Below are 11,808 nucleotides of genomic sequence, written 5' to 3' on the forward strand. Positions count from 1 at the left end.
ATTGACTGCAGTTTGCAAATTGGCCAACTTCTCATATTTTGCTCCACACACATTGAAGAGGAACTACTAAATGTGTATGCCAGGGATGACCACCACGTGAGTGTCATGAGATGGAACGTTGGTCAGAAGTGTCACGTGAAGACATCAAGAAAAAAAGTTTGCAATCATATCTTCTTCTCTTTCCTTAAGACACAGGTCAGACACATCATCAATACCCCTCTGGGTCTGTGAGCAGCCTCTCTTTCTGTGTCTCTCTCCCTACCTCTCTCTCTCTCTCTCTCTCATCTAAATCCTGCTTAATACAAACTGACAGAAAAGGGCTCCAGACTTACTGATAGTTCCATGGTAACAAGCTCAAGAGGTGAGAGGGCGCAGCTCGCTCTTCAACCTCAAACTCATTCACCCTCTTTTTGACCTCATAACATTCCCCCTTTTTATGACGAGTGTCACAGGACGCACCTTGGTGCCACAGTCAGACGTGGTCTTGAAAAAGATGATCTTTCAACCCATACCCTATTTCTCATGATGATAAACCCTGACTGGCCCCAAGGTTATTAGAGGCTGACAAACACTGGCATGTTCATTGTTGATGAAGAACTAGGCAAACTGCTTGTTGAAGAGCTGTCTAGACCGGTTTGCCCTGCTGTGCTGAGCAGACAAAAATATTTCTCACACTGCGAGAGAGTTCACCTTAGTATTTCAATGCAAGATATAATTGAATGCAGATCGAAATAATCAACTATGTATCGTTGCCTTGCGGACATTTGTGGAAGACTGGGTGGGTTTTCTTTTGCCTATTAAGAGAATTCCCTCATCAGGAATTCTGAGCTCTTAATTAGGCCACTGGTGCTCATCAAAAGTGGCCTGCCGCAGATGGATCTACAGGGAACTACACGCGCCATTATATAACAGGTGCCCTAGTTCATTTGTTTACACTGGTGGCAGGAACTGTGTCAATTAATGCACAAGTGGATCAGCAGGAGTCAAGGTCACCAATTGGGTGTGAGGGAGCTTAACGAGCCAATTGAGCTGCGCAAAGGACATCTAGCAAGCCGAGCCTGGACAGGGTCCAGCTCTTGAAGGTCTGACGGACGATGTTGTAAGTGACCGGTGTGAATGACGTGGGTCAATTTTCTAATGGGCCTCCGAGTCATCACACACACACACACACACATGCAAAGTAGGAAGAATGAGGCACACACGGATACCTGGATAGGGATAAGATCATTAGAAAATCAGTGCATTAGAAAACCAACCTAATGATTTTCTTGAGGAAAGAAGAGTTCTTTATCACACCATTGAGTTGATTTTGATTCAATGAGTATACCTCAAAGTGGAGTGCCACTATGACACTGACTGGCTGGTGTCCGTTGAGCTTTTTGGAGACAGATTATTTAACATTTTTTTTCTTGCATGGATGGGACTAACAAGTACAATAAATGACTGTAGCCTTTAATAACGTGACCTATTTTTCTTCACATACTGAAGTGGCCTACTTTACGCTTTCACAGAAAGTCCAGACACCAGAAATGACTTGAACTTTTGGGAAGTTCAATCATGATGGAAGAAACGAGGCCAAGGAATCATTCAAGGAATATCACACGAGTTGTTTTCTTGACATGTTAAAGTCTGGCAAACGCTTAATATATCTATTACCATCACCAGCATACACACTGTCTTCTGAATAAAAAAGGTTTCTGTTTATTGGTGATCCCATACCATTCCATACTCTTGTGTAAGAATAAACGGTCATAATGAGCCATTCTATTTATGTAAGTGATTTATCCAGTGTGAGAGTCACATTCAGAGAGAATAGTTGCCAGTCCACACAAGTGTGCTGCCCTCTGCAGGATAAGGTTTGTCATGTTATCTCAGAGCTACTGTACTTCAAGATGAAGTTAAACTGCATTTTTAGTTTTAGCAACAACAGAGATTTTTTCACCATATGCCAAGTTTTATTTTTATATATATCCATAGAACAGGTACAAATGTTTCTATAGCTGGTAATCAAACCCTCTACCTTGCCTTATTCGATTAATATCTCTATAGCTACAGTATCAACACTTTGAATAAGACAATTCATTTTCAACTCTAAACAGCACATCATTTTCCCTTCTGAAATAAATCGATTCCAGTTAACAAAACATCTCATTCCATTTGACATGTCTTTATCAAAACAACAAAAATATTTCTGTACAGGTTATTTACAGTTTTTCTCTCTCTCTCTCTCTCACTCGCTCTCTCTTTCTCTCTCTCTCTCTCTCTCAGGGGTTTATACACTTACAATTTCAGGAAAAGCAAAACAAACTAAGGCAATAGGGGAGTGCTCCTCCCATTTAAAAGAATGTACACTTCTCATTTCATATCCACGTTATTGCATTATTAGTATTTCACAAGCTGCATTTAGGGAGGCCTGTGCACCACATCAGCTTTTCCTCCTCTACACACTCGCTGTTGTGGAGACGGCGGTCAACTCCAGTTCACAGACAAAGCGCCAGTGCATCTCGCACGGTGCGTCGTACCAGCTCTTAGTCGGAACACGACTCCGCACCTGCGTCTTCACAATGTAACCACAGTCCTCGTCAATGTGGTTGTTGGGTTCCCCCTCCTCCCAGAAACTGAGTGGCAAAAGACACTGGTTAACAGAAGTGAAAGAAACAAAAGGTCTGCAACTGACCTTACTTGCTGACTTGGCATCCTGCTTTTGATCTTCACAATTACAGTTTTTCTCAATTGTTAAGATGCACTTAATGCAACTGGGATGTGCTTGAACTTGAGCTTTACCTTCTTTTATGAAGCCTAAAGAGACTTTATAAAGCAAATCTCTCCTATATGTACAAGAGAGCATAATGCTGATGTTTGGAAGAAAACATGTTTGAAGAAGAACCTGCAATTTTTTTTATAAAAACAAGAACTTCCATTTTTAGAAAATATGGACAAAGATGCCAACAGAAACAGGATGTCACTCGCGTGGGTACTTTAACAGTGCAGCCTGAAAACAGTTGATCTAGAGTTATGCTCAAAAACACAAGACTACTCCCCCACCTTCCTTTCCTCCTTTCCATCTCCATTTCCGTTTTTTAGTATCACAATTACTTGTTTATGTTTTTTTATTCTATCTGGATTTTTTGGGGGGTTTTGTTATATTATTGCTTTCTTTGCGTGTGTGTGTAGCAGAATAGGTGAGACTGAGGATTGGTGTGGATGTATTGGAATGGATGGATAAGGATGGGCAGTGTACAGAGGTGGGGGTGTATGTGGAGAGGGCTGGGGGAGGGATGGGCGGATAAACTCTTTCATAATCATATATTTTGTATATATTTGTCCAAGATTTTGGCACCTGTTTTACAAATTCCAATAAAAAAAAACAGGATGTCATAGTCCGTGGCAAACAAAACCAAAGAGTGTAATGAAAGGAGAATGTTTTGGAAAGACAAATATAAACGGATACACATTTAGAATTATCAAGAAACCTTTTTAAAACATGGGCTGCACTCTGCACCCTGGAGTGAGGCCCAGAATTAGCTAAATTACAGCAGTGTATGTCCCTGATATCCCAGTGTGTGTGTGCGTGAGAGAACTGTGAACCTGTGCATTCCCTTACCTGGAATTCATATTTAGCGCTGTCCCATCCACCCAGTGCCAGGTCCCCTCAGCCTTCTCATCGGTGATTCCAAACCAGTAGGCATTCCAGTGTCCCCGAACCAGCTTGTTCCAAATGAACGTCTACGGCCAGGCACACAAAAAGTGATTGAAAGGAAGGTGAATATAATAAAATAATAATAATAATAAATGTATTCTTCACATTAGTTGGTATTGCTATAGCTTACTGGAATGGGACCGATTGTGAGGGCATTCGTATTTGTGTTTTTATGTGTGCATGTGTGTGCAGCATCACTGACCATTTTTTGGATCAGTGATTTAAAAAGCTGTGGAAAAAACTGTTAGAAGATGACATCCCCACAGAGATGCCTCACTTTTATTTTTACCAAGTAAAGTTCTGCCACTTACAGTAAATTCTTAATGATATGTCAGTATATTCCTGATGATTATATCCTTGCCTAAGTGTTGCAGCGATGCATTGAGTCTTCATTATCAACATTGCCCATGCATATTCAAATAACAATACTCTCCTCATAGCCTTGGTCCAGTAAGTTCACACAAGGTCTGACCCTTGGTTACCTTGTTGGCTTTACGTACATAATATTTCCCCCCTTCTCTCTCCCCCTCTCCCTCCCTCTCTCTTTTCTCTTTTCTCTCTCACCTGTTCTTCTTCCGTATGGATAATGGCCAGGTGTCCCCCTCTCTGTTGACAGAACCGCTGGCTGCCCATCCAGCTCAGTGTGGTGCGGGAGATGTAGTAGCAGCTGTTTTCGAAGCGGAGCCAGTCTGCTGGGCACTTAGGCAGGTCCGGTGGGGACGGGGAGGCTGCCGGGGCCAGAGTGGTCACACGTGCAGGAGGAGGGGTTGAGGGGGTTGCCTCTGGTGGGAGACAGCACAGCTATCAGAAATCTCATTCACCCCCTCATCACAGCTAAGCATGCGAGAAAGCCTGGTCTCCGATCAGTGGTCGCAGCAACGTTGTGAGAGATGAAATAAGTATAAGTAAGTATAAGTATACTCTTTTGATCCTGTGAGGGAAATTTGGTCTCTGCATTTATCCCAATCCGTGAATTAGTGAAACACACTCAACACATAGTGAGGTGAAGCACACACTAATCCCAGCGCAGTGAGCTGCCTGCAACAACAGCAGCGCTCGGGGAGCAGTGAGGGGTTAGGTGCCTTGCTCAAGGGCACTTTAGCCGTACCTACTGGTCGGGGTTCGAACCGGCAACCCTCCGGTTACAGGTCCGAAGTGCTAACCAGTAGGCCACGGCTGCCCCAAAAATGGGAACGAGGAAGATGACTAACTCACACAGCGCCACTCTCATGAACACAAACATCTCTCCCCTAAGAAATATGCATTATGTAAACGAATAATTAAGCCTATGTAAATATCACAGGGGTAAAATGAGGATAGATTATAAAAACACAATGATGCATACACTAATGTCCAAGCCACATTAAAGCGTAAAGCGTATGCTGCAACAAAACCCTTTTCCACTATAATCAATGGAAATGGCTACACCAGATGTGAGAACTGCAGGCACACAAAAAGGACATTTGAAAAAGAATGGACCACTCTTCTCTCTTTCTATTTTTTGTGCAGCTCATGCGCTCTGTTTCAGCTGCATGTTGAGCCCTAGTAGCCCCACTGTAAGTGTCACTACTGTGGGAAAGAAAGGGGCCTTGCTGACCACTTATGTTCCCAATCACATTCTGTTTACATAGTTTAGCTGGCTACTGGCTTTGCTGGGACATGTTTGTGGGAGGAAATGTTTTTGTCTGAGTAGATTAGGTATAGATGGCTCTTGCATTTTGTCTTAGGAAAGAACTTGGCTGATTTGTGCAGGAGGTCTGGAAGAAATTAATTAAAATCCCACTGCCCAGTTAAAAACATCAGGAAGGCCACACTCGTATGCACACAGGAAATGTGTTCATTCCCTGAGCATTTAAATTTCCGAATATTTAGGAGGGATCAGGAGGAGGATGCTTCTTCTTACAATAGTACTTTCTGTTTGTGATAGTTGCAAAGAAAGACTCCAAGGACCTTAGTAAACAACTGTCAAGCAAAATAAATTTGTCTACCTTTTTTGTACATAGAAATGTTCAAACTCTTTTCAGATTCTCGTTTGTGTGATAGGTGCAAATATTAAGCTATTTAAAGGAGCAATTTGTCAAGACTGACCACTGACTGACCACACGTTGCAGTACATTTCACTAAATCTAAATATTACCACTGTTCATGCCTGCCTCACTGACTCTATAAACGCCTTTAATTAATCCTACTCTTTTCCATGTTAGTCATCAACATCTGTGATGAATTTCTCTCTCTCTCTCTCTCTCTCTCTCTCTCTCTCTCAGAAACACACACACACACACACACACACACACACACACACACACACACACACACACACAGTGTGTGAAAGAGAGAGACAAAGCTCGCCTAACCTATGCCCTACATTGAGGGGAACTGGGAGGACCAAGGACTATAGTCTAAGTTACACCAGGTGGCAGAGTTATTCCACAATGAGTCAGTCCATTTTACTCATTACAGGAAAGGGCATTACACTAGGATTCTCAGAAAATAAAATGAATACTGACGAAAGACATTACTGTATGATGCCATTACCATATGATAGGCTACTAATGATTCCCTGAATATTACATCTGCAATGCAAACCCAAATCATATCAAATCATAGACACGATATGATATCATATCAAAATCATAATTTAAAGTACCACAGGAATTCCCCTTTTGTACATTTTTCAATTTTTGTCAGTTCTCAGCCAATTGGGCATCCATTTAATGCTAGGGGGCTACCCAATACATTGAGAATTGACAAAAAGGGTCATGTTGGCAATCTGCCAATTATAAGTCTGTGCATCATCAAAATGAGTTTGTAGGCATTGTTTTCAGGTAAAAGTACTACATTGTGTAGCTTCCACAGCATCCCTACCTAAGGCCTTCACCCTCTCCTGCAGGATATCCCTCTCCGTCTCCAGCTCCTTATTCTCCTTCTCCAAGTTCTTCATTTGCTCCATCAGTTCTGTGACGTTCACAGGAAGAGTCTGCTGCTGGGTCTCAGCGGAGGCATCGGCTGTCACCTCAGAGACATTCCTACCTGCAGTGTCAGGCACAAAAAGGGAGGGAAAAAAAGACGCAGCTGTTATACATATAACAAAGTTGTGACTGGAGCTGCAGCAGTGTTGGTCCAGGTTTGATTCCTGAACCCACCGTTACAAGTCTATGTTACTTTGGATACATGCTTTTGTTAAAGGTACACTAAAAAGATTTTCATCTTAATATAACCTTTACAAAGCCAATTTGATGGTGAACGAATTTGTGTATCGTTCACTTATATAGCCATACAGCACAGCCGTAGCGAGTCGGTAATGACAGAACCAGCCATTCAACTTCAAGAACAGCGACCCGAAAACATCTCGAGACAATCGTGAAACATTACCTTGTCAGTAGATATAGCTCTCTAGAGATATTTTTTCACCTCCACAACAAAAGCATTTTCATTGTTTACAGGGGAACAAGCCACAAGAAGTAGGCTATTTACAACTGCAGTGTGAAAAAATATATCGTGACTCTAGGGGGAGCTCTACAGTCACCAAAAATACCTAAACATGCATAGTACCTTTAAATATCAGTCACTTTGTCTTTGAGTTTGACATGCTCAGAGCCAAAAACAACAACTTACAACACATAAAGTTTGGTGAATGAAGAATCTGGGCTTGTCGCTACAATCATGAACATTCAAATAACATCCAACACCAGAGGTCCTCTTTCCAATCGCCATGAGGAAAAAAAAACAGCTGACCTCTTTTACCAAGACCTTTCAACAATCTGGATAACATTAGCATTAGTCACCCAATTAGCCCTGTGCGCATTTATAAACAGTACAAAAACATGTTTTTTCTTCGGAGGGAAAGAGAGGGTGGGTAGAGGAGAAAAATAGATGGAATAAGAACTGACTGGAAAAAGATGGTCAAACACAGAAATAAACAAGTCGAGACAGATAGTGGTGCTGTATTTGACCTTCCCCTGATTCTACTTCCACATAGTTAGAGGTCTTGGTAGGGAGCCAAGCACCATGTCCAGCCCTATTGGCCTGTGGTCCATGGACAGCCTATCTAGTGTTTACACAGGGCTGAGGTAGTAGTCAAAGCTAAGGCATATTCACAAATTAATAAAAAAAAAAAAACCACTGAAATCTATATCAGTGGTTGTCAAAGTCTGGGGCGGGCCCCACTAGTGGGGAATAGAGATTGAACATTGGTCTGGGGAGTCCGCTATGTATTTTCTGCTTAACAAGAGGTGTGATCAACGGGTATAGTTCAAATGACTCTGTACGCAATTGGATAGTCATTCACCAACTGACCAACGAACCGGGTGACGTTTGAGAGCGATGCGAAAACTCCAGGCTCTCCCGCTATCGTCATCGTTTTAAACCTGCCAATAGCGTGCCAGGTGGATAAGCCAGCTTGTGATTGGTCCAGGCAAAATTGTAACAGAAGCAGCAGAAAAAGATGCACAGGTTTTCAGCCTGAGCTGCAGGGTGAAAAAGAAATTGCCGTCAGATAGGAAAGGTGAGGCATTGTGAAAAATGTGACATGCCACTAGGCCGTCTACTTGTTTTGTCTGATTGTCTTCAGGTGTCCCAAGATCTAACGGGCTGATGAGCTGCACCTGAGAGCAGGTCGCCAGCTAAAAGGGCTGCTTCCTCTCCCCTTAGGAGAGGGCCATTCTTACTTTGGGTTTTGGACATGCAACACTGCACTCAGACACATTACAAACACACATAACAACATCCATGCATTACAGATTACTGACTGTGACCCTCCACATACTGTTTGTTTGTTTGCTATATGATTAATTTCGTTAATAAATCCATATTTTAGTTAAAGATCCAACCTCTCGACTCCCTCTTTTGTTGTGGCCTTACCCCAAGGTCATAACAAAGATGTGAAGGGTAAGGCAAAGGTGAGGCATAGAGAGGACAGAAAGTAAAAACTGGAGCACTGGCCCCAACACCAATAATGCAGTGGCTGCATCCAGGCTTGGAATTTCACCATTCTGGGGGCAAGGCCACTTGGCCTTCAGTTGGGCATATTTGGTGGGGGGCACAAAGGCCACATGTCAGGGCACCAAGGCCAAAGTTAACTATACAGTAGTAGGTAGATAAAAATTATCAAAGTTGTATTTAGCCTATTCACTGCAGTAGACCTGCATCATTGTATGAAACATTACAAAAACATGAAACATGACATATTGCATATAACTGTAAATCATCTGATCATCTAATAAAAACAGATATCTAGGCTATATATAAAATTTATTTTATATTTGGCCTGCTATGAAATCATGTATTGAACAATTTAAATTTAAGCGCAGCTCAGCTTTAAGAAACTCAAATAGCCTAGATGCATGCTTAGCATTTTGTGATCATTAAGGCTACTTTCACAAACTCTTAGTCAGTTGTCCTCTGATTTACCAATATCTAGGCGATATTTGTAACATTTATTTTGTATTTGGCCCGTTATGAAATCATGTGGAACAATTTAAACACGTTGTAAAACTTAAAGCCCAAATTTGGAGACATCCATGCATGTCGAAATTTACTGCAAATTCAAAACTGGATTACTCTGGAACGTCTAACTGTACAGGGGACTGCTTTACACTTTTGTGTTCGGTAAGGTCTGCTGTTTATTCTGATATGTGGTTTGTCATGTGTTAAAAGAAGGGTTCGTGAAGTATTCTACCGAGATGAATGGGTAGGGAGATCATGGACGCAAAACCTTCAGTAGAATGTATTATTAAATTAAATTATATTATTTACTTTTCTCGCGAACCGTTCAACACAGCAATTATTGGCTAACATCGTTTAAAAGCTGAGAAAAAGCTCTTTCATGTGATACTTGTGATGTCTGTGTGATGAATAGGCTAGTTCGCGAGTAGTTCAACTGAGAAGAATGGGTGAATTTGGACGCACTTTCTTGCGCTGTCACTTTCTCTACTGCGTAAAAGACTAAATTAATTTGCGCTGTGAATGCTAAGATTATTTTGACAGGCCACAGGCTAAATAAAAATCGCTATTAGTAGGACACAAAGCAGAATATTGAAAGAAGGGGCACCAAGGCCACCGTGGCCTGTAAACCTATGATTTTCAAAGGGGCTTCACGGCCAACGCAAGGCCGTCGTGGCCGCCGTGAAATTCCTACCCTGACTGCATCCCATGTAAACATTCTCTCTCTCTCTCTCTCTCTCTCTCTCTCACAGAGAGAACTGTGAAAACTTACGTGAGCTCATCACCACAAGGACCAAAAGCAGGATCACACAAAGCCCAGTCAGGCATGCTGTGGCCAGTTTGTAAGGTTGCCTGGAGTTGCCTCTTGCTGGAGAGACGTGTACTGTAAATACAGAGAGAGAGAGAGAGATTTGTTAGCACACACTATCATGTCATGCATAGACTAGGCCCATGTTATAGTGGTGAAAGAGTAGCCTATCTTCCAAGATTTTCATGCATGTCATGCATGCCACTAAAATGTGTAGGCTCTCCTCCATTTCTCCAACAAATAAAAAAAAACCTTCATAGAGGGAAAGGTGGCTACTACTATGTATTATATTTGACCTTTGAGCGCTAATTAGACACTGCTGACGAACAGGTTTTATTCCTAAAATGTCAAGGCAGGTTCAGACAAGTAGCAGGGGTTAAACACAAAGTATTGGATTAAAGCAACAGCAAAAGCATCCTTTCTCTGTCGCACGCATGCTATTTCTTTATCCAGCACTGGCTTTGCAAATAACGATGTCCACAGACACGGTAGAGTGTTGCATGCTTTTATGAAAGTATGATGATGATATTGCGACATCAGAAGCAAGTCAAATGAAAAAAGTCTAGTGCGGTAGCCGATAGATAGAGGGCTGCAAAGCGAGTGCAGAAGTTCACCCTGTTACGAGTTGATGAACCACTGAAACGATTTTTGAAACATTATTTTAAGGTACAAAAAACGTTTTGGTGTTGCTTTAAGCAGTAGGGAGACGTCTGATACAGCTTTTTCCCACACCAGAAGTTTAGCTAAAATGTACAACTAACGTAGGAGAACATGCAAATATTTTGCTGACAGTGCACACCACGGATTAAAACATACCAATATGTTGCTCCTGCACATTTGGAGAGCTCAGCTCGTCATATGGACCATCAGAGTCGATAAGTTTTGAGTACATCCCCTCACAAAACGTCGTGCCATTTTCCGCTGTCATTGTTCCATCCAGTTCGCTTCACAGTCTATTGAGTTGAGAGTCGGTTGACATTCAATTTAAGCATTTCAAAATAATTACTGTCGTACGTGGGAGGCAAAGGAGGGTTCAACATAAAAATTGCAAGGGGAGGGCAAACGTTGCGCAAACCTGTCTATCGCCCACGGCCACCTCTTTCGTCCCTGTCAACTTCCAGGAACACGAATAACAGGATGAATCACAACCATATATTTGCCATTTATGGGAAATATTAGGAAGAAGGAAAATGTTAACTGTAACAATGACCTGCTGTCAGATTTGTGGATTCTGTGTGTGCACGTATCTGCTTGAATAGTGTAGGGAGTGATGATAACTTGAATGTATAGCAAAATATCCCACATAGATATTGAGGAGTACACGTGATTCAGGGAAAGTTGGTTTACCCCACCCAAATGTTTGTTTTCGCCTGGACATGCCTGGAAAGATGCCCGGTCCACCGTGTGTGTTTTTCTATCCTCTTGTATCTTGAACCTTTCACCGTTAGGTGGTGTATGTTCCTGCACACTCAGTACACTTTTACTGTTTTTCTCTCTCTCAATATTTCAGTCGAGAACTAATTTTGTAAAACACCTAAAGAAACAATATCTATAACATTCATTTAAATAGTTTTAAGTAATTTTTCCTCCAGAATTATATCAACATTATAGGTATAGAGTACGGAGCCCTAGAGGGGTCATCGCAAAATGTTTTGCATGTTGAGAGAATGTGCGCTCGTTTTACTACATTGTGCGCTCGTTTTACTAAATTGTGCTCTTGTTTAACTCAATTGTGCCCTCGTTTAACTATATTGTGCACTCGTTTTACTAAATCGTACGCTCGTTTTACTAAATTGTGCGCTCGGTTTACTAAATCGTGTGCACAATTTACTATATTGTGCTCTCGTTTTACTATAGT

The 11,808-nt window shown here is 41.8% G+C and overlaps 1 protein-coding gene across 2 annotated transcripts; it reads right to left on the reverse strand.

The window, feature by feature from the left end:
- Positions 1–2,237: 2,237 nt before the first annotated feature.
- zgc:174904 (uncharacterized protein LOC564690 homolog) lies at positions 2,238–10,994 on the reverse strand. 2 transcript variants are annotated; one of them, XM_042075997.1, is made up of 6 exons: positions 10,767–10,994; positions 9,915–10,025; positions 6,566–6,730; positions 4,265–4,482; positions 3,605–3,726; positions 2,238–2,618 (listed from the first exon to the last, which is right to left on the reverse strand). In XM_042075997.1, exons 1-6 carry the CDS (start codon positions 10,876–10,878, stop codon positions 2,441–2,443), a joined length of 906 nt encoding a protein of 301 aa, XP_041931931.1. In that variant the 5' UTR covers positions 10,879–10,994; the 3' UTR covers positions 2,238–2,440. The 2 variants fall into 2 exon arrangements, with proteins under 2 accessions (XP_041931931.1, XP_041931932.1); XM_042075998.1 differs by lacking the exons at positions 9,915–10,025; positions 10,767–10,994 and adding an exon at positions 7,997–8,199.
- Positions 10,995–11,808: the final 814 nt, after the last annotated feature.

The sequence above is a fragment of the Alosa sapidissima genome, chromosome 21 (genome assembly GCF_018492685.1).
Source record: "Alosa sapidissima isolate fAloSap1 chromosome 21, fAloSap1.pri, whole genome shotgun sequence".
In the NCBI taxonomy this organism is placed as follows: Eukaryota; Metazoa; Chordata; class Actinopteri; order Clupeiformes; family Clupeidae; genus Alosa; species Alosa sapidissima.